The sequence below is a fragment of the Sturnira hondurensis genome, unplaced genomic scaffold (assembly GCF_014824575.4).
Source record: "Sturnira hondurensis isolate 20B ecotype Veracruz unplaced genomic scaffold, ASM1482457v3 Scaffold0008723, whole genome shotgun sequence".
NCBI lineage: Eukaryota > Metazoa > Chordata > Mammalia > Chiroptera > Phyllostomidae > Sturnira > Sturnira hondurensis.
The window spans coordinates 1,943,257-1,970,748 of NW_028081354.1; the positions used below are offsets into that span (position 1 = coordinate 1,943,257).

At 50.5% G+C, this 27,492-nt stretch overlaps 1 protein-coding gene across 1 annotated transcript; it reads left to right on the forward strand.

Annotated features, from left to right (window-relative positions):
- Positions 1 to 822: 822 nt before the first annotated feature.
- SSUH2 (ssu-2 homolog) lies at positions 823 to 27,346 on the forward strand. Its single transcript, XM_037055708.1, has 12 exons — positions 823 to 893; positions 10,427 to 10,525; positions 10,866 to 10,947; positions 12,221 to 12,350; positions 13,580 to 13,640; positions 14,652 to 14,776; positions 15,771 to 15,833; positions 17,548 to 17,633; positions 18,879 to 18,971; positions 19,526 to 19,631; positions 21,486 to 21,593; positions 26,924 to 27,346. Exons 1-12 carry the CDS (start codon positions 866 to 868, stop codon positions 27,068 to 27,070), a joined length of 1,128 nt encoding a protein of 375 aa, XP_036911603.1. The 5' UTR covers positions 823 to 865; the 3' UTR covers positions 27,071 to 27,346.
- The last annotated feature ends 146 nt before the right edge of the window (positions 27,347 to 27,492 follow it).

Here is a 27,492-nt window from a genome sequence, read left to right on the forward strand (position 1 = left end):
AGGCTACTTGCTTTGCTCTGTGGAGGAAGGCTTCCTTGGCCAGGGAGCTCCAGGCCCAGCTGCGAGGGGCCATTGCCAAGGATGCAGCGCAGGGGCAGCCAGCCCACAAGGTTCCTCCTTCCACCACCAGGTGACCCAGGTCTAGGTGTTCACTGTTTAGACTCTGCACCCAGTGGAGAAGGTGATCTTCCAAGGGGTTGAAGGAGTGCTGAGACTCAGTGCAAAAGGCTTGGAAAGAGAGCTTGAAAAAACCACAGGTGCTTCACAGAGGGCTAGGTAGGTGTGGTCACAGCAGGGGCCCATGTAGCCTGGGCGGGGGGGTGGGGGGGGGCTGGTTCCGCTCACAGTGTGCTGTGCGACCTTGTTTCTTTCCTAGTGAGATGAGGCTGATGCTCAAGACTTGAGAGGTCCCACCCAGACCTTCTCTCTCCCTTGGGGAGGTAACACTCTGGTGGTTTGTATACTTTTCTGTATCCCCACCCCACCCCACAACACTCAGAAGTCTGCCTCTGATCGGTGAGCAATACAGCACAGTCATTGAGAGCCTGGACTCTGTAGTCAGGGAAATGGGCATCATAAAAGTGCCCACCTCGTAGGGCCATGGGGACACAGGTGACTAGGGGCACCTAGCAAGAGGCTGGCGAGTAGAAAGGCTGGCGAGTAGGAACTCCGGGAACCCCTGGAGCTGGCTCCAGAGCAGCTGTTCTGATGGGCAAGGTACTTCCCTTCTGATGTTTCCCTCTGTTGTATTCAAATCAGGTAACAATGGGCTGTCGTTCTGGGAGGGGCCAAGAGTTGTCCCTCAGATCCCGGTGGCCTGAGCCCACTGGAAGGGCAGAAACCTCTTCGGCTGGACGTCCGGACCATGGACAGGGTTCAGAATGACGAGGACAGTAAGTACAGCCGGGCGGGTGTGGGGTGCCCACCTCTGTGACAGGCACTGAGACGAAACCTTGCTCTGCCCTTGGTGTTATTTCAGGGTCTGTGTCTGCCCTGCCGAGAGTTTCCCTTCCTTCCTTCCTTCCTTCCTTCCTTCCCTACGTGTGCAAAGCCCATTCACAGCCTGCAGGCTGTTCTTCTTCAGGGTCTTGGAGCAGTAGGAAAGGATGGGAAAAACTCAAATCGAGAATTTTTCTCCCCAGCCATGTCAATACTGTCCAAGTCTCATAATTTATCCCTCCTTTCCCTAATTGACAGTCCCCACCTCCTCCAGAGCCAAATGTTACCATCAGGGTTCTTATTGCAACCCCAGCTGGGTTCAGTTCTTAGATGAGGCTAATTTTAAAGAGATGTCTTGAAAGATCTTTGCTCATGGTCTCCCTCTAGCTAAGAGCTCATGTGTTCATTACTGCTCCTGAAACAGCCCGGGTGACCCCATTCTGTCATCACTGGGACAGAAATACAATGAAACCTAAGGACTATTTAAAGAGATGAAGAAAGAAATGGTATTTTTAGGGGAAAATGTGCTATGTTTAAAAAATGGAAATTTTGGGGTGAATTTGGAACAGCGAATGTGGTCCCCACTGGGAGGCTACGGTTCAAATCCTGACTCTGCTGTGAATTGGCTGCGTAATCGTGATCTGGTTAGTTAGCCTCTGAGCCCCAGTGTTCTCACCTATAAAGGGAGACTGCGTGAGGAGTTCTCAATTTGAAGACCATGAAGGTGTGGGCAAAATGCTGTGTGAATGTGTTTTTTTTAAGTTTTTAAACATTTTTCTGGAGATGGGGGTGCACGGATTTCATGTGAAGCCCAGAGAGGCCTGTGGCACTAGTGTATTTTCATAGTTTCNAATTTGGAACAGCGAATGTGGTCCCCACTGGGAGGCTATGGTTCAAATCCTGACTCTGCTGTGAATTGGCTGCGTAATCGTGATCTGGTTAGTTAACCTCTGAGCCCCAGTGTTCTCACCTATAAAGGGAGACTGCGTGAGGAGTTCTCAATTTGAAGACCATGAAGGTGTGGGCAAAATGCTGTGTGAATGTGTTTTTTTTAAGTTTTTAAACATTTTTCTGGAGATGGGGGTGCACGGATTTCATGTGAAGCCCAGAGAGGCCTGTGGCACTAGTGTATTTTCATAGTTTCTGACCTTGGTGACCTTGAATATCCCTCAAAGGTTCAACACTGCTATTGTCTTTAATGATGTTATCTTACAGCTTTAAGCTGCAGTGCCAAAGTGGGATATAAAATGAACTCACACTAATCTTAGAGCTGTTTAAGGTTTTTTGGAATTCTTTTTTATATTGAAGTGGAAGCTGTATAAAGATATTTTAGCACATGTTTGAGAAGGACCTAATCTGATATACTGGAAATTATATATTCATAGTCTTATCGTAATAAGCATCTACTAACATTCAAATGCAATCTTTCCTCTTCAAAACACTACTCATTATCAGTCTTTCAATTTATACTTAGAGTTTCTCTTAGTAGAAATGGGCTAAATCAGATCTCAATTCTAATCCAAGCTGTGACTCCTAACTGCTGGGTGACTTTAAGTGACTTAACCATTCTGAGCTTTATTTTCCCCAAGTAAAATAGGGATGGTGTCATCTTGCAGGTTTAGTAAAGGACTAATTGGATGTATTGGGTTGGCCAAAATGTCTGTTATGTTTTCTTCATAAAATGAAAAACACATTTTTCGTTTCCACCAATAACTTGATTGAGTTAGATATTTTGAGTGTGTCAGCTATGTCCAGCTTTTGGTTTCCTGTGGGTAGAGCCCAGAGGTGCTGCTAAACATCTTCCAATGCATAAGACGGCCCCACAGCAAAGAATTATTTGATCAAAATGTCAATAGTACCAAGAAACTTTGCAAACTACTGCATAAGTCTTTTTATGTGTGTGTGTTTCACTTGTGTATTTTTCTTGAAATAATAAAGTATAGAGTGTCAGAAATGTTCCATATTTTCTTCCATCTTCAATATTAAAATGGCTGCACAAAATTCACCAATTTTGATGTTTTTTTAATGCACACCGATATGACAGCTGTCACAACACAATCTAACAGAGTTGTTTTGAATGAAGTTAAAAACAACTAAGCACTATTAGAGCCATTGTATGGGAAAAACATAATGAACTTTTTGGCCAACCCAATAAATTAGCCTAAAACATCACTCAGTCCAGAGTAGGCATAAAATAAATATTGACTCTGGAAAATTATCCTATTTTGTCGCCCTTAAAATTACACTGTTATGAATGGATGGTATTATAACCTATGATGTTCTAAAAGGATGTTGGTATCATCCTTTTAGTAAGCAGGGCGAGATTGGGTGAACACTTTAGTTCCCTTACAATTCTAAAATTTATGACAGACCTTGATTCTGTCATCGGGTCACTTAGATGCTGATTTCTAATATAATCGAACCCCATGTTGGCACATGGGGTCTACAGAAAGGGATGGAATTGTCCAGGGAAGTTTTTAGAAACGAAGTCGCTGAACTCCGGAACATTGTAAACTTTTCCTCCAGGTTTCAGACTTACTAATTGCTATCGGACTTCTGTAATTTACACGCTCTGTCTTAGGTGAGAGGTCGCTGCCCACTTTGTCCAGCTGAGTTGCCCCTCCCAGTCACTAAGGGCTGTCCCTTGGTTGTTGGGTCTATGACATGGGCAGCTTCAGTGAGAGCATATCTTCCTCCAATGACACACACTTTGGGACTAAAGGTGGTGTGGATGGGGACACTCTGGGATGTGGGTCCCCCAAGGAAGTCATGGGGAAGGCTAGTTAGCACTGCCACCGTCATGCCAGTTGCCTCTGACGGTGTCGCCAACTGGAGGCAGTGTCTGCCACCGCTGACCAGAACACCTTCAGGAGTAGGCTGGTCCCTCCACAGCTGACACTGTCACAAGTTGTCTTACTTTGAGTTTTATCTCTTTCCGTAGAGCTTCCACTCTTTGGGATTTATTCTACCTCCCCCCACCCCTAACCCTGCCCCACGGAGGCAGAACCTGTCTGTTGTCTGTTTAAAACAAGAACTGTTTAGGGTATTTTTTTTCTTTAGCTTGACCAGGTCCTGCTTCTTCAGTGGTCCCAGATATAATGTGTTTTTAATCACCCTTCTCTTGGAGGGAGACTCAAATCCTCCCAGAAGTGGTAAGCAAGAGTCTCTTCAGGTAAGATGGGCTGTAATTAGAGCCCCTGGTAATTTCAGGAGGAGGCCGCTCTGGTCCAGGACCATAAGACCTCATGACACCTCTTTACTTCTGGGCACCGGTCTCTAGGGAGTGGGGGACAGTGATCGAGTCATAAAATTGTCGCCATCAATAAATCAGTGCTGAAGAGATGGGACTCTCCTCTTGGCATCTGGACCAGCTCAGCTGCCCAGCCTTATTCATTAGAGTACCCCTCAGCCCTGCTGAGCTGGAAATCCCAGACTGGATCTCAGGTCACCACGGTCACTTGAAGCTACCACTGGACTTCTGGGCAGGGGCCCAGCTGCTGAGAGCCCTGACCCTGGGGCCTCAGTGTTTTTCGCACATCCCTTAGGGTGTGGGAACAACCACCAGGAATGCAGGTCTTCCCTGCGGGTTTGGCTCTGGCCTCACAGAACCAACCCAGTCTTCCCTGCAGGCTGCCACATTCCTGGAAGGGGACTGTGGATCTGGAAACTCCCGACGGAAAGATACCGTCTCCTTTGGGGAGTATGAAATAAAAGCTTTAATGATGTCATATCATAGCTTAGGGATCTCAAGAACTCCCCTAAATTTGTTTAAGGAGCCCTGTCTTATTCACAGCACTATTCACTCCTCTCAGTGACTGTACTCCTTGACCCCTGGTTTAGGGAAAGGATATCAAGGCCCCCCAAAATTAAGTGAGTTTTCCTCTAGGACTACGTAGCATGCTAGCTACGTGCTGTTCTCATGGCCGGGAGAACAAAGATGAATAAAACATCGACCTACCTTCAAGGTGTTTCAAGTCTAGTAGGGGAGGCAGACCACATAGGTATTTTACAAATGCTAGTTCTTACAAAGCTGTTTGGTAAAAGCAGTGGTAGAGAGTGCAGTTCTCTCTCAAAAGCAATGGAGTTCTGAGACCACAGAGAAGGAGAGCCACTCCCAGGCCGGCTTTGCAGGAGGAGAGACCAGGGCTGAGTCAGGGTGAACCAGGTGAGGGGTGTTGTGGGCAGGAACAGCCAGAGCAAGGGCTGGGAGAAATGGCATGCTTTATGTATGAGCATAAACACAAACCTCAGTGTCATGAAGGGACAAGTCACCTCTAGAAAGGAGAGGCAGCACTTAGAAAGCCCAGCCCCCACATGGGCCTCTGTGGCCATTGCAGCACTTTCCGCAAAGCGTGAGTTCTGCATTCTTCCTTAGTGAGGGTGCGTTGTATCATTTGCTGCACTCTGGCCTGCCAGAGGGGCTGATTTAACTCCAGGGAACACTTCTTCCCGGTCTTCTTTCCCTGTTTCTCTTCGTGTTGGTCTCACTCACATTGTATTTATTTCGCCAAATATTTTCTCAGTGGCCCTCACCCTAAAGCTCCCACATGACTCTCTCAAGCCTCAAGCAGGCTTCTCTCTTTCTCTCTCTTTCCCCCTTTCCACTCTGTTGTTTGTGCCCTTACCGTCCCCAGTTAGCTGTCTTCCTTCCTCTCACCTTGCTCTGGGTGACATAGGAAGAGTTTTTCCCCATCCTGTGAATAGATGAGAACATTTTCTCCCTGTCCCGCAGGTAATGTAGGGCCTTATCTGACAAGTTCAGGACCCTGGACGGTAGTCGTGGGGAGTACTGAGCCACTGCAGTATTTGAGAGAGGGGATGACCTGGTCAGGCTTTCTGGTCTTGCGAGGAAGCCCTTTAATCCGTGTAGCCAATTGTTCATTTGTTTGTTCTTCTTGGCTAAACAGGATTTCTTTCTTTTATCTTCTGACCACCTCCTTATCTTTCTCTTTTCTATTATTTTAAATTGTGGAAAAATACATATAGCATAACATTGGCCATCTTAGCCATTTTTAAGTGTACAGTTCGGTGACATTAAGCACATTCACTTGTGCAGCCATCATCACTATCCATCTCTAGAACGTTTTCGTTTTCCTCAACCGGAAGTGTCCCCATTGAATTAAAACTCCCCATTCTCCCCACCTCCACCCTGGAAAACACCATTCTTTCTGTCTCTGTGCATTTGGCCTCTTGACTATCTCTTGCACCTTCTTGAATATAATTTAAATCAAGTCGTTTGTGTGCACCAACTGTGTGCAAGAGGCAGGGGTTCCCTGTCTAAAAGGGTTCTCATACTTATCGAAGGAAATAGAATGTAAAACAAACTAAAGCAAGATAACAGTGGGGAGCCATCTGAACTGAGAAGTGGCTAATCTTAGTGGCTAATCAGCTGAGAAGATGATTAATCTGGAATTGGGGGCAGAAGATGTGGGCTCTGTTTATCCTGTGAAATAAAGGATTGGCATCTAAGAGAGAAAGTGAAGAGGCTACCCGTTAATTATGCCTGTCTTTACAAGGAAGATTCCTTTCTGTACAAATGAAAAGTAGCTGGTGGCTGGTGAGCAGACACTCTGCGTTGGTAACTCCGCAGAGCCTTCTCAGCAACTACTTGACGCCGTTTGCATGGAGCAGAGGGCGTTCAGCCAAGAGGAAAGGTTATTGGGCTTGGAGTCAGGACCTGAGTCCTGAGTCCTATTTCCGTCTCTGCTATGAATGTCTGAACTTGTTGCCCGGAATCACATCTCTGAGCCTCATCTTGTTGTGTTACACAGTGGGGAAAACAGTGGTTGTTGTGAAGTGCAGAAGAGATCATGCCTGCACCATCCTTCTGTGAGCTGCGGTACCAAATGTGGGTGTTGGGGTGGGGTGACCCAGCTGGAAGACTGCCCTGGCACTCAGCCCCAACACCATGGAGACAGTGAAGTGCCTGGTGGCCCCCTTTGGAGTGCTCGATGCTGGGTATCTCACAATGCCCCGTGACGTCCGCGTTCCTGTTGTGCCCGATGGGATCTGCACAGGAAATGACGCATCCCCCTGCAGCGCAGCCTAGAGCTCTTTATTTCTGTACATAACATAATGGTGAGATTAATTTAGCTCTGACGAATTATGATTGCCCCGAGGGTCAGGGTGGCTCCTGGTTGATGGATGGAGCTCTGGGTTTCCCGCCTCTCATTCTTCCCCTCTTCCGGCCCTTTTGTTTGGTTTCCAACGAGATGTAGCAGTCATGTGGCCTTTCCCTGTCTTCTCCTGGTGGACAGCATTGATGTGCTAGCTGACCCAAGACTTCTGGGTGGGTGGGGGCCATCCCAAGGGAAAGAAAGGGCTGTGGTGGTCTTGCCTTTTTTTCTATGCTTGACATTTCCATTGTCCCCTGGCTCAAAGGAATACAAAGAAAGAGGAAGACCTTGCCTCTTTAGACCCATGGCATTGACTGAGCATTTATTAAATGCCAGGCTTAGGGCTCAGAGCTGTGTACAGATGTGTTAATAGATGGGCAGTATTTCTTGCTGTTTCATAACTGGGGTAGTTGAGTTCTGCAAGGATGCGTGGCTTGCTCAGAGTTGTGTATGACATGGCTCGTCTCCAGGGCATCAGAGCCCAGGTTCCTAATCACAGAGCCTCAGGGATTCTGAGTCCAGTCACCCTGGCTACAGTCCAGCCCTGACCTTCATCTTTAATTCTGATAACTGGGCTCATGGAACTGCAGTGGATGTGCATGGGTCTTGGTCCCAGAAAGTACAAAATCCATCTTCTTCACCTTCCCGATCCTCTCAAGCCCTTCCACACAGGGTGGGCAAAATACAGTGCAAGGGCCAAATCTGACCCACAGCCTGTTTTTGCAAAGTTTTATTGGAACAAAGCCATTCTTATTCAATTATGTATAGTGTGTGGCTGCTTTGAGGCTGCAATAACTGAGCTGAGTAATTGAGACAGACCACTTGGCCCACAGAGTGTGCAATATTTACCACCTACCTATTTACAGAAAACGTTTGCTGAACCCTGGGTCCCTGGTGGCTAAAATAGCTTAGAATGCTAATAAATCCATTAGAAACAAAACAACATTGGGAACCAAGGTATGACTCTGCCAAGGAACAGGCGAGAGAGCCAGGACAGACATAGGTGTGGCACAGAGTGACATGGTCCCAAAGCTTCAAATGTCGTCCATGTATGATAATGCCATGCTATCTAACTTGGAACCACAAGCTTCTGTCTCTAACTTCGCCACGGTGCGCCCTGGGAATCCTGGAGTAACCTCTCCGAGCCTCCGACTCCTGGTGTCCAGTGGAGTTGGAAGTCCTGCCTTCCATGCCTCCAGGTGGGCGTGTGGGGTGAGGCAACCAGTGTGTGGGGAGGTGCTGCATGAGTCGTCCCCAGTTTCCAGGGCTAGTTCTTATATTATGCCTTCCTGCTTAGAGTCACAGACCATGTGTACCTATGTCATAGCCAGACATACCAAGGTGAGATTTTAAATGTTTTATAATTTAATATTATTTTGTATTAGTTTCAGGTGTACAGCGTACTTGATAGACAATCATACACTTTACAAAGTGTTCCCCCTGATATTTCTAGTACCCACCTGGCACCATACATAGTTACTACAATATTACTGACTATACTCATATGTTGTACTTTATATCCCTGTGACTATTTTGTAACTGCAGATTTGTACTTCTTACGCCCCTCCCCCCTTCCACCCAGATCCCCAAGTCCCCTGCTCTCTGGCAACTACCAGTCTGTTCCCTGAGTCTATGAGTCTGTTCATTTATTATGTTCTTTAGATCCCACATATAAGTGAACTCAGCAAATTTAAAGTGGGTGATTCTTCTATAGGGTTGGCCTCAAAAAAGTGTTTGGAAAAAACCCGGGCTTTGGAGACTAGTGGACCATGGTTTGAACCCAGCTCCATCACAACTGGATGTGTGATCTCAGGCGAGTCATCACCTTTCTGGGCCTCAGACTTCTCATTGGCGGGAATTGGTCTGTCAGAATGGGTGGGATTGGTCTGTCAGTGTGGGTCATCCAACAAGCAGACACCAAGACGGCATTAGATGTATCAGAGGTCCTTAGGGGACACCTATGAAGGGAAAAGGGAGAAGCAGAAGACAGATGCAGGGACAGCTTTCGGACCTCAGTGCAGGTCCGACATGTGTGAGGAGATCAGGCAGGATGGAGTGTGAGCAGAAAGAACCTTAGAACCTTAGAACATGGTGCAGCTCTGAGAGTCCTGCCCAGGTCTATGGGGATTCTCAGAGCAAAGAGTGCCCATTGTAGGGAGCTATGTGACAAACTGCTTCATATCTCACTGCCTTCAAATGACAGCCATTTTTACTATAGTTCATAATTTTGCAAGACAAAAGTTTGGCAGGGCTCAGTGGGTGATTCTTCTGCTCTGTGTGTCATGGATTAGGGTCTGTCTTAGTTTGGGTTGCTGTAACAAAAACATCATAGGCTGGGGGGCTTAAACAGCAGACATTTATTCTCATAGTTCTGGAGGCTGTGAAGTTCAAGATGTAGGAACTGGCAAATTTGGTGTCTGCTGAGGACCCATTTCTGGCTTGTAGGCAGTTGTCTTCTCATTGTGTGCTCTCATGCCAGAGAGAGAACACCCTGGTCTCTTTTGCTTTTTTGTAAGGACACTAACCCCATTGTGAGGGCTCTGCCCTTGTGACCTCATCTACCTGTAATCTCCCAGAGGCCCACCACCTAATACAATTCCACTGGGGGTTAGGGTTTCAACATATGATTGGCAGGAGGTTGGGGGAGTGACACAACCATGCAGCCTGCAGCGGGTCACTCCATGGTGTTTAGCGGGGCAGCCTGGTCTGGCCTGGAGGGTCCAAGATGGCTTTGCTTGTGTGTCTGGTGGTGTGGTGGAGGTGGCTGAAAGGCTGAGCTCTGCCTGGCCCTCTTCATTGAGTCTTGAGGCATCTCCACATGGTCTGTCTAGTGCGATGCTCTGATTTCTTACATGGCAGCTCAGGGCTCAAGATGGAATGCTCCTAGAGGCCAGAAGTAGACATTGCAGTCTCTTTATTGCTTCCATTGTGTTTCTCTGGTTGAAGCAGCCTTAAACCTGCCCCAGTTCAAGGGCAGGAGACATAGAGCCACCTCTCAGTGGAGAGAGGAGCCTTAAAGAAGTGTGACCGTCTGTACTTCAGTATCTCTCTCCAGGGTCATGGAACATGGTGATATTTATAAAGCACGTGTCACAGTGACTGGCACAGAGTAGGTAGCCATCAAACAGAAGTTGCTATTTTCAATGTTTTTTTCCATTCTTATTATTACTGCTGCAAATATTACACCCCCACCTCATCCCTTCTCACCCTGCAGATGTGTTCTGTCTCTTGAGCGTGCCCGACTGAGACGGGGTTAGTAAAACTGAAGCTTCTTCTAAGGCTCCTGCCTTCCCTTGTCGGCTTCCTGTGAAGTTGCCATAGGCTCCCCCTTTCCCCCTCCCTGAGGCTCAGGACTGCCCGTCTTTCTGCAGGTGTCATGGACCTCAGCTTTGAGGCCGAGAGTCCCCTGGCGCCTCCAGCTGAACTCCTGGAGAGGCTTCCCAGCTATGACTGCCTTTTCCAAGGAGGCGGTGAGTCTGTGGGGTCCTGGTTCTCATGGCCTCTTCCTGGGGCTTCTGCTGGTTGGGGGGTCATCTCCAGAACAGGTCAGCACTGGGATAGCTCACTTTTACTCTGGGAGTCCTGGGACACCCCTCGTCACCATTGGGAGGGAATAGGAGGACGCGGGCATAAGCCCTGTGTCCATGAACATTCCATGACCTTGTCCATTTAAGACTGGAGTGATGCTGCTCTGAGAACTATCATTCTTTTTTTTTTTATCTGCTCTTTCTCACATTCAGCCAGTCTTTTCTTCTTTTACCTACAGGTGTCTGCTCCTTTGAGCTAGCCCCTGACTCCTTTCTTTTTCAGGACAGCAGATATTCTTCCCACCTTTGGGGGCTCCACAGAGACCCCAGGAACAAAGGTGCTGGTCCACATTCCTGGAACACAGGTGAGCCGCGGGTGTGCTCTGAATACCCTCCCGGAGCCATCACACAGGATCATGCCTCGAGATGCTCCTCATCACCATTGTCCCTGGGAACTCTCCTTGGGGATCTCAGAGGTGACATATCTCACCCCTGACAGTGCATTGGGGTCCAGGCCTCCTGGATCAGATTCTCCAGGGATGGAGATTCCCGGAGGCGGGGAATCTGTATTTACCCATCCTCTGTAGGCTGTTTGGCAACCACGCCAGAGTTGAAAACCATAGTCAAGATCAGGGGGCTGCAAACTCTGGCCCCTGGGCCAAACCCAGCCTGCTGCCTGTTTTTATAAATTGAGTTTTATTAGAACACAGCCCCTCTCGTCTGTTTACGCACGGTCTGTGGCTGCTGTCCTACTGCAACAGCAGAGGAAAGTGGTCGAGACCCAGACTATTGTGCCCACGAAGCCCAAAATACTTACTGTCTGGCCCCTTACAGAAAAAGCCAGCTGCTCCCTGGAGAGGCCCACACCCTCCTTGTTTTGTGTTGGGGGAGAGCTCCAACATGACCACCCGCTTTGTGCAGAGAGAAGGAAGCCTGCAGCACCTCGCCACGCCCCTCATTTAGAGCTGAGCTGCTGTGGAGAAACATATGAAGATGTGAAGGGGGGAGGAAGGGGAGGGCTCCTGCGTGCTGGAGGGGCTGGGGCAGGAGGGCTTCACTAAGGAGGGGACCTGGCAGCGGGGCCTATCTAAGGAGCTTTCCAGCATGAGTGAGGTGTCCAGCAAGAAGGCAGAAGCGGCTGGTGGTCTGCTTCCCTAGTGGCCACCGCTCTGGTCCAGCGGGCTCACAGTGAGTCACAAGCTATGGGTGCAGCTGTTAGATGGTTCTGCTGTCCACGTGTGAAGTTACTCACCGCTCCTCTGGTTGAGGTCGAGTGCCCTGAGGGCAGGAACCTCGTCTAGCTGTGTGACATCTTCTCTGGCTGTCAGTTTTCCTCATCTGTAAAATGGCATAATTCATCTTTAAGGACTTTTTTGAGATCTAAGATTCTATCAGCCCTGCTCAGGTTCATACTTCAGCTAACACGATCTTGCTGTCCTCTAGAAAGACCTGCCGCTCTCTCCCCACGGGCATCTGTTCACACAGTTCCCTTTGCCAAGATGCCCTCCCCTGTTGGACACCTGAGTGCTTTCTCGTCACGTGGGCCAGTTTCCGTCTGCACAGTGAGGGGGATCCCTGCCTGGATGAGCCCATGGGCCCTCCCTAGACCCTCTTGCCTCTCTGCTTTGTCCCCGGCAGAATCCCTGTGGTGACGGAGGAGGTGGCGCGGGACGCCCTCCTCAGCTTCGTGAACTCCAAGTGCTGCTATGGCAGCTCAGCCGCCAGCGACTTCATCATCCAGGAGCTGAAGCAGCAGACCCTGTGCAGGGTAAGGGAGCTGGGGGCTCGTGTGACGGGAAACGGGAGACAGGTGTCTGGAGGGCGGTGTGTGTGAGTGGCAGTGATGTGCAAGTCCCTCCTGTGACCTCTCTGGTCTGCATTCGGAGGGAGAATACAAGGAGGAATTATCAATCACCATTGCAAAGCTCGAATGTGCTAGGTTTCACGTAAAGCGTGCTACATGTATCTTATCACATCCTCACAGCTACTGGCAGGGTAGGTGTTATCGTCCCCAGTTTGCAGAGGAGGAGTTGGGTGTCTAGAGAGGCAAATGTACTTGCCCAACAATGCGCAGCTAGAAGTGACCGAGCTGGGATTCAGACTCAGGTTAGCTGGCACCAAAGCCCATGTCCTCAAACACAAGGCTGATTCCCTTCTAGGAGGAGTGGGCTGAGAGGGGTCCCTCGACTCCCCTTCATCCCAGCTTCTTCTGCCTCCATTAAGTCACTTCTGTGCCAAGGAATCATTTATCCATCACGGGGGCCTGACACTCCAGGGAAATCCTATGCTGAGATCGCAGCCGGGATCCCAGTAGACACCTAGGTCACCTTCTGTATTGACAGGACTACAGGACAGTGTCTGGGTCCATGCCTTCTAGTGGCACCGGCACAGCCGTCCTCTGGTGAGCACACAATCACACAGAGATCAGATGAGCCTGGCAGGGTTGATGGGGCGGGAATCTGGGGGAAGAGGTCCCTGTGTAGCTGTGCAGCCTTGGGCACGTCAACTGACCTCTCTGAGTCTCCATTTCCTCACATGAAAAAGGAGGAGCAGGTGACATCCAAGATACCTTTTCAGTTTTGTGATTCTGTGGATGAGGATCAGGAAGGAGGATTTTGCCACCAGGCAGGTCAATTCCTCCACAGGGGGACCCTTGGAGCAGTGGATTCCAGGGGCCTCCACCTGTCAGAAGGCGACTGCTGTTCCAAACCTCACCTCTTAGAATGTTTCTATGTACAAAGAAACAGGGAACTGAAATCGCTTTGGTGTGAGCCTGTCAGGGGAGGTTCCTGGGGCCCACTGAGCTGCCTGCAGACGTGCTGGTGCACCTGGAACAGAAATCGCTGTCGCCAGCCTGTTATAAGCAGCCCCCTGTGCCCTGCGCGGGACCATTGGGACTCAGCACTGAGCCCCAGCACGTGGGAACTTCCTCTTTTTGCATAATGCTCTGTCTTTCTCAAGGGCATGAGTGTGATCCGACTGTGTTTTTCTCTATAGTATCGACTGGAGACTTTCAGCGAATCCAGGATAAGCGAATGGACATTTCAGCCCTTTACTAGTAAGTGAATTGTCTGAAATCAGTTTAATTGGGAGCGAACATGGCAGGGGCCAGTCTCATTCCACTAGGTGGAGTGAGATGCTCTTCTACTCAGAGCCTTGGTTTCCCTACCCCTGTCAAATGAGAGGGTGAGCTTTCATCTCAGACATTTCCCAGTGCTGACTTAGCAACTGCTTCCTGTCCAGAAAATGGTTTGCAGAAGGTCCTGAGGAAGTCTTGCGTTTGCCTTTGGCCTCGGGCTGGTGCTGCCATGGGCCTACATAGCACAGGTAGTGTGTGTGCTTGGGCGGCTGCCTGCCCCCAGGCGACCCCTGGGCCACTGTGCAACATGTCATCCCACCCCCTGCTGAACCACACTGAGACATCAGGTTCCGTCTGGGAAGCCCTACACCCTACCTGTTTGCTCTGCTGACCACTCTGCTTCATCTATCGAGACTCAGCTCACAAGTGACCTCTTTTATGAAGCTTTTCAGAATTTCTTCTCCTGCCACTCCCCCCGCCGACCCCACCCCAACAGAGCTCTTGTCCAAAGCACTTACCGTTGAGCTTGTAGCTATGTCTGTCTCCTCGAATGGAGGAGGAAGGAGATGGGGGGAATGGAGATGATAGTTCTTGAAAGTTCTTGTTTATTGAGCCTTCAGCAGGTGCCAGCTCTGTGCTAAGCACTTACATGCCTCTTTCTATGTAGTGTTCACTGCCATCCTCTGTGGTATGTACCATCATTATCCCCATTTTAGAGATAGACAATTGAAGACCAGAGAGGTGAAATAACTTGTTTGGAGTTACATAGTCAGAAAGTAGAAGAACCAGGGGTCAAACCCAAGTCTCTTCAATCCCAAAGCTTGGGTGCTTAACTGCAAACCCCAAGGGGACACTTACCTACCCCTCCTTGTAGCCCAGGGTCCAGTCTAACGCCTGGCACTGAGTGAAGGCTCTATACTATTTGGTGAATACATGTAAGCTTGTTCTGCAGCTGTTTGCTGTTCTTACAAGGATCTGCTTCTGTGTCAGACCACTTAGTAGATGGGCCACGAAGAGGGACCTCCCCCAGGCTTTGGGACTTCAAGGTCCAGGTCCCCCCGATGTTTCAGGAAGACACCAAGAAGTTCCAGGTGCCTCACTCGTCAGTGGTCAAGGTAAGAGGGTTATTGTAACACTCCCTTCGGTCTGAGCTGCCGTCCCGGGGACTGGAGGTTTCCTGGAACACTATCCTTTAGAAAGGAAACTCCAAATCCAGGCTCTTGGCTGATCTCTTTTTAATCTATTCATATAGCAAAAGAATGACCCCATTTAGAAAAATTGTAACCAGCTTTAAATAGGGAGTATTCACACTCCTAAACCATCTGAGTGTTTATCCTCCCAGCCCGCTTTTGGCCTGATAGTAAACCACTGAAGTGCTGAATGAAGTGTAAAATGAAGTGAGAACATTGTTGGGATTTTTCCTGGAAGTCAGCAGGGGAGCAGGATTTGACGTCTCTCCTGTTTTACGGAAATGATCATGGCATGAGGTGAGGGTGACCTCATGTATGACAGAAGCACAGCTGAGACGTGTTAGGTTATGTTCTCTTCTAATTACCTGTCTTGTTTTCACTTTAGAACTTGATTCAAGCATGTAATTTTACCCTGTGTGTTTTCATAGCATCATGAGCTGGAGAGGAGCTCAGAGCTCAGGAAAGAGTTCCATCCTTTTCTCGAGAGTAGAAAAGCCATTTTGATCCAGTGATTAAATTCCAAAATCATTGCTTTTCACACAAACGCTGTCCACTTTTATGGCTTCCATTTCCAAAGACCATTTTAGCTACTGAATAGGTGAAGGACACCAGCCTTTGTGGTTTAGCCTAGGAGCATGAGTTAGGATGAGCAAGTGGAGAGCAAGTGGCCCCTACTTAGCATCCAGGACAGACAGGGCTGGGCCTCTGAGGGAATGATGACTTGGTCTCCCAGGCTTGGTGTTCAAGGCCCTTTGGAATCGTGGTCCAGTAGGCATGACCACCTCCTACTCTGGCTCTGAATGGATGCACTGGTATTTGGGATGGTGACACAGGAGTGCAGGTGGGGGTGCAGGTGGTGAAACTGCAGGTGTCTGAGGAACCAGATCCAAAGAAAGCGTTTCTCCCATTTCTCCCCCAGGAATGCCACAAATGCCGCGGGCATGGGCGCTACAAGTGCAGCGGCTGCCATGGGGCCGGCTTGGTGAGTTGTGCGTGGCTGTTGGTAAGTGTAGCACAGGCGGAGGAGCCCTACGGGGACAGCAGAGGGCTGAGCAGGGGGCTGGGGGCTCCCAAAGCCAACAGTGTGACCTCAGGCATGTTGTTCTTCCTTGATGGGCCTCCATTTTTCCAGCTGTGAAATGGGAAAGTTGGATTGGGTGATCTCTACTGGCCCTTTTCATCTTGATGTTTTATGATTTTAATTTTTCTCTTCTTTTCTCATCCATTTATGAACATCCCTTGAGCACCTGCTTGGCACTAGACCCAGCAAGAGGACTAAGACCTGGGGTGCTTCCCACCAGGGACCCCTGTCATCAGGGAGGCCAATAGTGACTAGCATGTGTAGTACAGGGTGGTGAGTGTCAAGACGGTGAAGTTCATCGGGCTTCCAGAGACTAAGTAGATGGGGCTTAGATTGGTTTCTGAGGGCTACTGCAATAAATTACCACAAACTCGGGGGCTTAAAGCAACAGAAATTTATTCTCTCACAGTCCTGGAAGCTGGAAGTGCAAAATCAGGATGTCAGCAGGTTGGTTCCCCCAGAGGCCCCGAGGTGGGGGCCATTGTCTGAGCTCTGGCAGCTGCCGCAGTCCTTGGCTTGCAGCCGTGTCACCCCCATCTCTGCCTCCGGCTTCACATGGCCGTCTCCATGTGTGTGAGCCTCTGCGTGTCCTCATGCCCTACTTATATGGACGCAGGTCATTGGAGTTAGGGCCCACCCTAGTCCAGGATGACCTCATCTTTACTGATTGCATCTGCGTAGACTATTTCCAAATGAGATCACATTCTGAAGTTCTGTTGAATGCAATTTTCAGTGCGGGGAGGGGGAGGGTCACTATTCGACCCAGACAAGCCCCTGAACCAGGCTCTCATGGCATCAGCCTTCTTTTGAAAAACTTTCAGGGCTACCAATCATCCCAGGAGCAGTACCAAGTTCCCATGTGTTCTTAGCTCTCCCCACTTACATCCACTCCTTTGGACACATACTGACCACTTGTCACTCTGAGCTGTGTCTTCCTGCATCGTTCCATCTGCCTGCCTGCCATTTCTCCCTGTTGGCACCCTCTTTCTGTCTGTGATGTGCTCAATCTTCTACCCCCTGAGCACTGCCTGGAGGCCAGCTGTGGCCCATGCCTGGGCTATCCTATGCCCTCACTCCTGCCATTTACTTCACCGTGGTTTTCCCAGAACACCTCCCTGAGGTGATTTCTATGCCTTCCTCCACGCCTGCTCCTCTTCCTCCCCGTCTCCTCCCTCAAGCTTCCTCTGGAACACCTCTAGAGCCCACCCCCCGCCAACTGCAGGGGCATTGCCTGAGTCACCCCTGGGGGCCCCTCCAAGATGAGGTTTCCATCTGCAACACTAGCTCCCTTGGCCAGCTTTCCCCTCTTACTGCTCCCTCTGGCCATAGCTGTTTGGTTAGGGGGCACTCCCAGGGTTCTTGGGAGTCCGAGAGGAGCAGGAGAGGCTGATGTCCCAGGAGAAACAGGGGTGTTAGGGTGTAGAACCTTTGAAAGGTACAACTGGGGGGCCCTAGGAAATACTACATCTAACCCTCCCATTTTACAGATAAAGGGCTGGAGGCCCAGGGAGAAGAAGAGGCTTGCCTAAAGTCACCAGACTGGGATTTGAACCAGGTATTAATTAGGATGCTTCCCTGGGAGGCCGGGAGCACTGAGGCCATGGTGTGTCCACAGGTGAGGTGCCCTTCCTGCAGTGGAGCCAAACGCAGAGCCAAGCAGCCCCGGAGGTGCCAGATGTGCTCGGGTTCTGGCAGGCACAGGTATGGGCAGGTCTCCCTGGCCTTCTTGCTTTCCACTGTCTGCTTCTTTGGAAGACAACCAGGCCCCCTGTCTTTTCAATCCTGTGTCCCCAGAGCTCTGTGCATAGTAGGTGCTTGGTAAATATTTGTGGAGTGGGTGGACTTTTTCTTGAGGCCTGATGTTTCTGGAGAGGACTGGAAGTCATCAAGCAATCTATGGGGTAGGCGTTCGGAGCAAGGCACTGCAGGAGGAAGGGGCAGTTTAAGGAGAGGAGACCTGTTCCTGCTCGTGTCAGGGAGGAAGGGAATATGGAAAACCACCCAAAGGTGAGATTCTTAACTCTCCGAGGATTTGGGCCTGGAAACCCTTATTTTTAACGTATTGCAAGGTGTAAATGAGAGTCTGGGAAGGCCGGTTGATTGACTAAACAATCAGCGGTTTCATCTCTGCTCCAGGGCTTTGCAAACAGTCGGGCATTGCATTTTGTAGATCAGTCCTTTAATGTATTTATAAATCTTTAAAGGGAAACAGGAAGCCGTGAGGCATGCAACTAGTCAAAGTGGAGTTGGTTGGAGGGTATCCTTCTAACGAGCTAGACGGCAGAACTTTGGTGGACATGTGATTGATAAAGAAGGTCTTTGATGCAGAAAGAAACTCAGATTTGTTTACAAGTGAAAGAAATCCAATTCAAACTGGCTTCAGTAAAAAATGTACAGTCTCGTGTAACAGAAAAGCCCAGGAGTATATTTCTGGGGTGGTTTCAGGAACAGCTGGGTCCAGGTGCTTGAACAATGCCATCAGGAATCTGTCTCTGGTCCTCACTATGCTCTCCTTTGTGTCGGTTTTATTCTCAGGCACACTGTCTCTTGTGGCAGAGGTGGCACCAGCAGCTCCAAGCTTAATAGCCTCAGTAGAAAAGGATGTCCTGTTTTTGAAAGTTCCAACAAAAGTTCTAGGGTGGATCTCGTTGCACTAACCTGGGTCATGAGCCTATCTCTGTATCGACCACTGTGGCCAGGGAGATGGAATACACTGATTGACCAGGCCAAGGTCCCCAGCTGGCGACAGAGGGGGTGGGCTATAAGCCTGTGAACCATATAGACTGGGTGGGAAATGGGTGGTCCAAAGGGAAATTGGGGCACTGCCACCAGAAGCAAAAGGTCTAGGTGGCGGCAGGGTAGAAGCAATCCATGCCCACTTCTTGTTCCCTTCTTGGAGGAAGGATTTGGGGATGGGGCCCTCCACTGACAGTGCATCCCTCTCAGGTGCAGCACGTGCTCAGGGAGGGGGAACAAGACCTGTGCCACCTGCAAGGGGGAAAAGAAACTGGTGCACTTTGTCCAGCTGGTCATCATGTGGTAGGTGGTAGTCCCTCCATGCGGTGGCCCAGCAGTGGTAGCTGGGGGACGTGGCCTGGACTGGTTTCTGCAGAGAAACTCCACTTGGTTGGGGCTTTCTCAGTACAGGGACCTGCTGGGAGGAAAGGGACTAGAATTACTTGGAAAGGGGGGGATCCCTGGGAGGAGGAGTGTGGGGTGGCGGGGTGCTGGCAGGCCTCAGAACAAACCTGAGTTCACGTTCTGACATCACTACTTTCTAGTGCAGCAAACACTCGACACCTGGGCATTCCTTTTGGTGTCCTAAATTCCCATGTCTGCGACGGTCCCAGGCCTTAAGGGTTCCTCCTATTGGGCACTTTGCTGGCACTTCACAGGGAAGGATGGACTGAGGAAATGGGACAGAGCTGTCAGTGCCTGACTAGTTTCCCAGCTCGCAGTTGAACGTGCTGAGGCCCAGAGGGGCTAGGAACGTTCCCCAGGCTCCACCAGTAGCAACGCAAGCCCTGCGGCCTGGGTCTGTCTGATTCCAAACCTGCGACATTCCTAAGCATCCCTCATCCCTTCACCTCCAGGAAGAATAGCCTGTTTGAATTTGTGTCTGAGCACCGGCTGAACTGTCCCGTGGAGCTCCTAGCTAAAGCCAGAGGAGAAAACCTCTTTAAGGATGAGAATACAATGGTAAGGAGGGCTTTGCAGAGCACCACATGGAAGCTAGGTTCCTCTCCTGGCTCTTCTGGCTTTTGGTGGGGGCTTCACTCATTTAGACAGACAGGCTGGGAGGGAACGGAGCTGCTGGACAGGACAGAGGCATCTGGGACCCCATGGGGCCAGTCTCCCTTGAGTTCCACGTACTGGACCCTTCTTCCTTTCCTCCTCTCCCCCCCATCCTCCCTCCCTTCTGCAAATGTGGAGACCCTCCTCCTGTATCAGGCACCATTCTGGGCTCTGGGATACTGCCCAACAAGATCCCTGCCTCATAGATCTCACAGTCTGGTGAAGGAGAAGACAACATTTCACCACAATGTCCGATGGCAGCCAGGGTCCAACCAGGGCAAGGAGACAGGAAGGGCTGGGGGTGTTGTTTCAGCTGGGGCTCAGGGAAGTGATGGGCAAAGACCTGATCACAGGGCAGAGGGCAGTGCATGGTGGATCGTGTGGTCTCTGGAGCAAGGGCACCCCACAGAGGGAGCACAGGGCAGAGGCTTGAGGAAGAGTGGGGAGCAGTGGGGCCGGAAGGCAGAGGCCTGGCAGAGCAAGGAGCAGAGATGTGAGACGTGCCCATTGGGAGGGGCCTGTTGGCCAGGGGTTGGCAAACTTCTGCCCTCGGCCTGCTTTTATAAATAAAGTTTCATTGGGACATAGCCATGCCTGTTTGTTTATGTATTGTCTGTGGCTGGCTGTGTGCTGCAAGGGGGAACTGAGGAGTCGACACAGAGAGCCTATGGCCCACAGAGCCCGAAATGTTCACTACGTGGCCCTTTACAGAAAAGATTTGCCAATCCTGCTGTCGGCCTCGGCAGGGAACTTGGCTGCTAAGTTTTTAGCAGCCTCTCATGCTGTTTTCTCTGAGAGGGTCAAGTGCTCAGTCTCCTTTTTTCCCCCTTCTTTCCTTCACCATAGGAAGGGGGCAGGGAGGAGACTTCCTTCACTTTCCCCCTTTCTTCAATTTTTTGTTTTTAAAAATTGAGATATGATTGGCATGTACCAATGTTAGTTTTATGTGTACAACACAATAATTTGACATGTGTATACACTGTGAGGTGATCACTGCGAGAAGTCTACTTAACACCATCACCACACTTAGTCACCGTATATCGTTATATAATACGTTTTCCTGGTAATGAGAACTTTTAAGAACTATTCTCGTAGTAACTTTCCACACACTGTTATCTATTGCAGTCCCCATGTTGTACATTATATCCCTAGGACTTATTTTATCACTGGAAGGTTGTGCCTTTTGACACTCACCCCCAGCTCCATTTCATTCACCCCTCACCCCTCCGCCTCTGGCAACCCTCAATCTGTTCTTTATATTTAGGAGTTTGGTGGTTTTGTTTTTTTAGATTCCACATACAAGTGGAATAGGGTATTTGTCTTTCTCTGTCTGACTTAGTTTACTTAGCATAATATCCTCGAGGCTGAAATGTCAGGTCTTCTTTTTTTTACGGCTGAGTAAGTTTCTCAGCCTGTTTTCTTTGCCCCAGTCACAGCAGCTTCCTGAAGGCTGAGGGCAGGCGTCACCCTCTAAGAAGCCCTGCATCCCACCCCAGTCGGGCGGCCTCAGAGTCTTGCTGGGGGACTGAGGGTTGCAGGCGGGGGGCTACTGGGTCCGCAGCCCCCTTTGGTGAAATTCCCAGGAAAATGTGGGCAATCACGGATCTGTGGCACTCAGGCAATTGCCACCTGCTTGCCGCGTGGTCTCGGACCCTCCCCAACCCGGCCTCGTTCTCCCATCTGCCTGAAGTCAATTGTCAACGCTCCAGGTGCTGGCCCTTGGTCAGAGTAGCGAGGTGGTTGCGTCTCTCTCCCCAGGTGTACCCGCTCGTCGACTTCCCCCTGCGGGAGATCTCTCTGGCGTCGGAGCGGGGCATTGCCCAGCACAGCGCCACCCTGGCCTCCAGAGCCCGAGTCCTTCAGCAGGTGAGCGGCGCAGGGGCCTGGGGTTGTTGGGAGGTGAGAGCTCCGAAGGCCGAGGGCAATGTCTCTCTGGTCACATAAGGGAGGAAATGGGCTGTTCCCTCTCTTGGGGGCCCTTCCTGAGAAGGGAAGGAAGGGTGAGGAAGTCAGCCAGTGGGAGGGTGGCAGGGAGGAGCCCCAGCCTGAGAAACACAAGGAGTCCTGGGGACTGACCTGAGGCCAATGTGGCAGCCAACGTGGCGGCCTGAGGCAGCGATCGGGCGGGCCACAGAGTCCATGATGCCAGGGTTTGACTTTTATCCTGAGAGCAAAGGGAAGCTATTGCAGGGTTTCAAGCAGGGATCTGTCTCAGTGTGATTTGAATCAGAAACTCCTCCGCCTTCCCCCACGCCCTCCCCGGTATTCAGAGAGGAGAAGGGAAATCTATAGATCCGGGGTCATAGGCAGGGTGTGAACCCCGCGTCTTGCCCCTTAAGGCACTTCCCAAGCCCCAGGCATGTCTTCCCCAAGCCTCCCCTGGGCAGGGGTGGCAGCGAGGACCAGGGTTGCTTTGGTGCTGCATCCCGGTGGCCACTAGGTGGCAGTGGTGCCCGTCCGCGTCCCGGGAGCGCTTTCGCAGCAGCTAGCTGGGAGCTGCTGGAAGGAGGAGTCTGGACAGGGAACGCCCAGTGCCAGCTCTGTGAGGGGGCCTCGGCTGGGGCCCGAGTATTGCAGAGTGCGCTCAGATCCTGGTTCTCCTGCTTCTTCACCTGGTCACATCCACCTGCCTTCTCTTTGAAGTGCAGTTTCTCACCTGTGGAAAAAGAAATACTAAACTGGCCTCACGGGGCTTTGTAAGGATGAGAAGATTTTCTTTTTGATTTTTAAAATTTTATTAAGTTTACTGGAATGAATCAGGTTAAGATTGTACAGACTTCACGTGTACAATTCTACAATACATCATCTGTATACTGCATTTCGTGCTTACCACCCAAAGTCTAGTCCCTCCAGCACCGTTTATCTCCGCTTTACCACCTTCAGCCTCCACCCACCCGATTCCCCTCTGAAAATCACCATGCTGTCGTCTGTCTGTGAGTTTTGTTTGCACATTTGTTGCTTCCAGTCTTACATACTACATATGAGTGAAATCATGTGGTTCCTGACTTTTTCCATCTATTTCTCTTGGCATGATACTTTCAAGATCCGTCTGTGTTGTTGCAGATGGCAATGTTCCATCTTTTCTTATGGCTGAGTAGGATTTCATTGCATATAAGTGCCTCGCCTTTATCCAACCATCTCTCAAAAAACACTGCAGTTGTGTCTCTGTCTTACTGTTAGACTAGCCATTGTAACAGGTGTGAGCTGGTGTCTCCTCTGGTTTTGGTGTGTGTCCCCTGGTAGCTGGTGAAGTGCAGCATCTTTCATGTGTCTGTCGGCCATTTGCCTGCCCGATTGGGACAAGTGGCTGGTCAGGCCCTCTGACCATTTTTTAACTGGATTTTTTTTCGTTATTGCGTTGTATAAATTTCTTCTATATTTCGGGCGTTGTTTGTAACTACCTTCTCCCATGTGGTTGGTTGCCTTTCTGTTGTGTTGATGGTTCTCTTCCTGTGCAGATGCTTTCCAGTTTGATACAGTCTTGCTCATTTATTTTGACTTTTACTACCCCTGCTTTGGGGGTCAAATTCAGTCTAATTTCATTCTTTTGCATGTGGCTCTCCAGTTTTCCCAGCACAATGTATTGAAGTGGTTTTCTTTTCTCCATGGTATGTTTTTGGCTCCTTTGTTTCAATTCTGTTCCATTGGTCTGCATGTCTTTTTCTGCCAGTACCATGCTGTTGTGATTGGAGACAGTTTTCTTTAAGCGCTTGACACCTGGTGATCAAAGTGTCCCCTTGCAATGAGTATTTCCCCTTCTCTTTCTGCACATCTCCCCTATGTGCAGAAGAGAGAAGCATGCACCTAATTGGAGTGGATAAATGACCATCTTGAGCTGGAATGGACCTCAGAAATCATAGCGTTGGGTTGCTGCAAGCTCAAAGGCCTGACAGAGCCAGGCAGTGATGTGGATGGGATAGCCCCTTGTCCAACAGCTACCACAGCTTTGTGCGGGCACAGAGGCAAAGACTGCAGACCTTTTAAAGTCCAGATTTTTATATGAGACCTTCTAACTTTTCAATACTGACAACAAAATTTTTCAAAATGTAAAGGTCAACGGGCTTGCTGTGCCTGTGGGCCATCACAGGCTGTCCCTGGTCTGGTCCAAACCTATGACCTTTCCGAGGAAGCAGAGAAGGCCTAGGGAGCGAAGTAAATCTGCTCAAGGTCACACAGCTTCTTAGTGGACGAGCCCAGGAGTAGAACCTGAATTTTCTAACATCAGGTTACTGATGTTAGAAATGCTACTCACTGTATTCAAGAGACACAAGTGACTCTTTGGAAGTCAGTGTAGGCTCGAAGGGGTATCAGCCAGAGGGGTGATTTGGGGCTGTTTTCACTGGGTCAGACACTGCAGGGACAATCTACCTACCAGGTCAGGGCCTGCTCTCCAGCTCAGGCCCACACGCTCTTAGGTTGGGGTCTGAAGAAGCCAGTCCCAGACGAGGGTTTGTGGGCCCATCATTTATGAAGGAAGGACAACCCGTGGAGCTGCGGAGGGAGGAGGGAGAGGTTCCACGAGAGCCTGGCACTGGCAGGGGCCCCGCCCCTGCCGGATCTCTGGTCTCCTGGGAGCTCTGAGCATCAACCGCACCTCAGGGTGTCCTGGAGACAAGGGGGCCGGACCTTCATTCTCCAGCACCGCCCACTCGTTGGTGCAGCCTCCCAGGCACTTTCTGCCCTGGGAGGAAGGTGGGTCCCTTATCTCAAGGACAGGACGCAGAAGAGGAAGGTTGAGCTATGAGCAGTAGAGCATGAAGAGGCAGGGTGGGGAGGATTTGGGGGTGTAGGGTTGAGGGAACCCATGTGGGACGAGAACAGTGTCCGTGAAAGGCCCCAGGATGGTGTCTCAGGAAGCTCACTCTTCAGCACTAGTCTCCTGTGGGGTGGGTCGTAGTGAAGGGCCCCTGACTGAGGTGTCCTCTCTGGAACTGGGGAGAGTGTAAGGACAGGATTCAGCAGCCTGTGGACAGTAGCGTTTATCCTGGTACGCTTTTGCCTCTGAGACAGACGATTGGAATTCTTTTTGGACCCTTCGTTTGGCAGCTGGGGAAACTGAGGCCCAAAGAGGGGAAGTGACTGCCGAGATCTAGAGCCAGGTGGCCGGCCAGGGGGGAGCCTGGCCTCCTGGGGCTTCCCCGCAGCACAGCCCTGACTCGGGTCACACAGGCCACTGTGAGCCAGCCCAGCAGGGATGGGGAAACGGGGTGGGGGTACATTTCTCTTTAAAAGGGAAGATAATGGCGGAAGAGGCCGTGTCTGTGAGTCTTTTTCCTGAACTGCCCTTTGGTCCTGGATCTGTAGACAAAGATTCATGCTGCTGTTTTGTTCAGGATTGAGAAGTTAATGAGCGGAACACAGTCCAGGCATCGGCCCCAGCCTCCCAGACCTGGGGTCAGCTCATCCCCGGGGTGCGTCCCAGGTGTCCAAACAGATAAATGACCAGTTACACGATAATCAAGGATGGCAACTGCTGCCCTGACCCATCTGTGTGGCCTCAGACTCAGAGACCATTCGAATCCAAAGCAACTGGAGGCTGGCAGTGGTGGGTGGGATTACTGTGCTCTGTTGGGTCCGAGTAGAAACGTCTAGAAACGAGAGTGGTTCTGACACTGCCGTCCAGGTCCTCTGAGCAGATGTGGGCTCCCATCGGTTCTTGCCTTGCAGTTCCCATGTTGGGTCCTTTGTACTAAAATGTCAAAAGAGGTCTTCTACCTTTAATTTCCAAAATTATCACTTGAAGACCAGTTTCTGAAACAGGGAGAAAACTCGGTCTCACCATCTCATTCCGTTGTCTCAACAACTCTGTGACTAGAAGTTTTATCCCCATTTCACAGGTGAGGAAACTGAGGCCTAGATAAAGGAAGTGTGAGGTTCCACAGAAAGCTTCACGGAAAAGGCAAACCCTGAGTCCGATTCCCCTTCTGCCACAATGTCATGCTACCCCTCCACTTCCCCCCAGTACAGTAGGGACCTGCTTCTCAAAATTGCCCCAAACCTGGGCCTGTTTTGTCCTTTCCCCAGGGCCCCAGACCGTCACCTACAGTGACAGGACTGGCACTCTTTTCCTATGGAGAGGAATTTCCAGCAACTTGAGAGGGTCTGATCCTGGCCAGCCATGCCACCACTCTGTGTTTGGGGTCCCCAAGCCTGAGCCTGGGGCAGGGGAACAGCCAGTGCAGAACTTAGGGGTTTTGACATAGAGCCTGGCCCATCTGAAGTCCCCGAGAAAGCTTTTCTTCAATGATTAGGGATGACTTTCCTCTGTCAAATGCGTCTGTCATTGTTAATAACAAAACCAAAATAACAGCACCAAAAGCTAGTGGGGACGGTCAGTAGGAGGCCGGTGTTCTCTGCTGAGGCGGGGCTGCTGGTTCCGTTCTGGGCCCCTTGATTCTGGAAGGCTGTTGAGCCATTGCTTAGAGGAGGGGCGGGAGAATGCGGGACTCTGGGACTGCTCTGTAGGATGGAGGAGTGTCCTGGGCTCTTAGGCCAAGGTGGGAGGTGGGTCCCGGAAGGAGGTTTCAGCGTCACACAGGTCCAGCGAAGGTGCGGAGATGGGGCCCGAGGTAGATGATCATCCAAACTGGAAATGCGGTGAGCCCACTGGCCTCGGTTTCCCCATTTGCAAAAGGGGGAGGTATTTGAGAAAAACTTCTTACAGGAGGGTCGATGCAAAACCATGAGGCACGGGGAGGGAGGGGTCTGAGAAAATAGCCTGAAACAGCCTACCGAACTTTAGAATTTCTTTGGTGGCAATGTTTTACCCTAAAATGCAATTCAAATGGTGTAATCCACTCTCTAATTCTAATATGGCCGCGGTGGTTGTGATATAAAAATGTTAAAAATGACTTTGTCCTCTACCTTTCTCTACCCGCCACCCCGTCTCAAAATCAATGTTTCTGGAAGGTGTCCCTTTGGCTGGTGGCTCTCCATAGGTCCCATGGCACCTCTGGGGACACCTGCGACCCCCCTTCTAAAACCTGGGATCAGATGGTGCCTCGGTTTGACCCAGGGCGTGGGGGTATATGGAGGAGTGGAGGGGAGATACGAACAGAAGGCACAGTTGCAGCCCAAATGCCAGCTCCGGAGCATGCACTTCGTCCCGCGGGTAGTGGGGAGCTGCTGACAGTTGCTGAGCAAGCCAGTGGCTTGAACAGAGCACTGAAGCTTTTCCTGGCCCATTGTTTCCTCAGCGCCAGACCATCGAGCTGGTCCCCCTCACAGAAGTTCGTTACTGGTACCAAGGAAAGACCAATGTCTACTACATCTACGGCACGGACCACAGGGTGTTCCTGGCGGACTACCCTGAGCGGTATTGCTGCGGATGCACCATTATCTGACAGGATCCCCTCAGCCCGCCACTCACATGGACAGGGAGGACCACCGAGGTCTCTGGGTTCACTCGCCGCTGGCTACGGGGGCAGCCTCTCACCGACCCGGGCGTGTCTGCCCTTCCAGAGAATTCATCTTATCATCTTCAAGCCACAAGTCTTTCAGGAGCTCCTGTGGTGGAATCCGCCATGTGTTTAACCTACAAGAATTCAACCTCACACATTCCTTTAGGACAAAGCATTTAAATGGCAGGGGCAGAAAGCAAAGATTAACACCTCAATTGAGCGTGTGGTTTGATTTTGCTTTTCGCTGGGCCAGTTTCGAGTCTGGGGGCCTCTTCTAGTGGGAGCCTTTTGCACAGCTGAGTGTTATTGAAATGTCTAAAGATGTGTGCGCATGGGCTCCCTTGGGGCACGCCAGATACCGCCCG

What these genes read in the sequence shown, in the direction of transcription:
- SSUH2 (XM_037055708.1), top strand. Translation starts at nt 866, where the DNA reads ATGGACAGGGTTCAGAATGACGAGGACA. An exon ending in AGCAGCAGACCCTGTGCAGG is followed by an intron (nt 12,351 to 13,579) that starts GTAAGGGAGCTG and finishes TTTTCTCTATAG; the next exon opens with TATCGACTGGAGACTTTCAG. An exon ending in GCTGCCATGGGGCCGGCTTG is followed by an intron (nt 15,834 to 17,547) that starts GTGAGTTGTGCG and finishes GTGTGTCCACAG; the next exon opens with GTGAGGTGCCCTTCCTGCAG.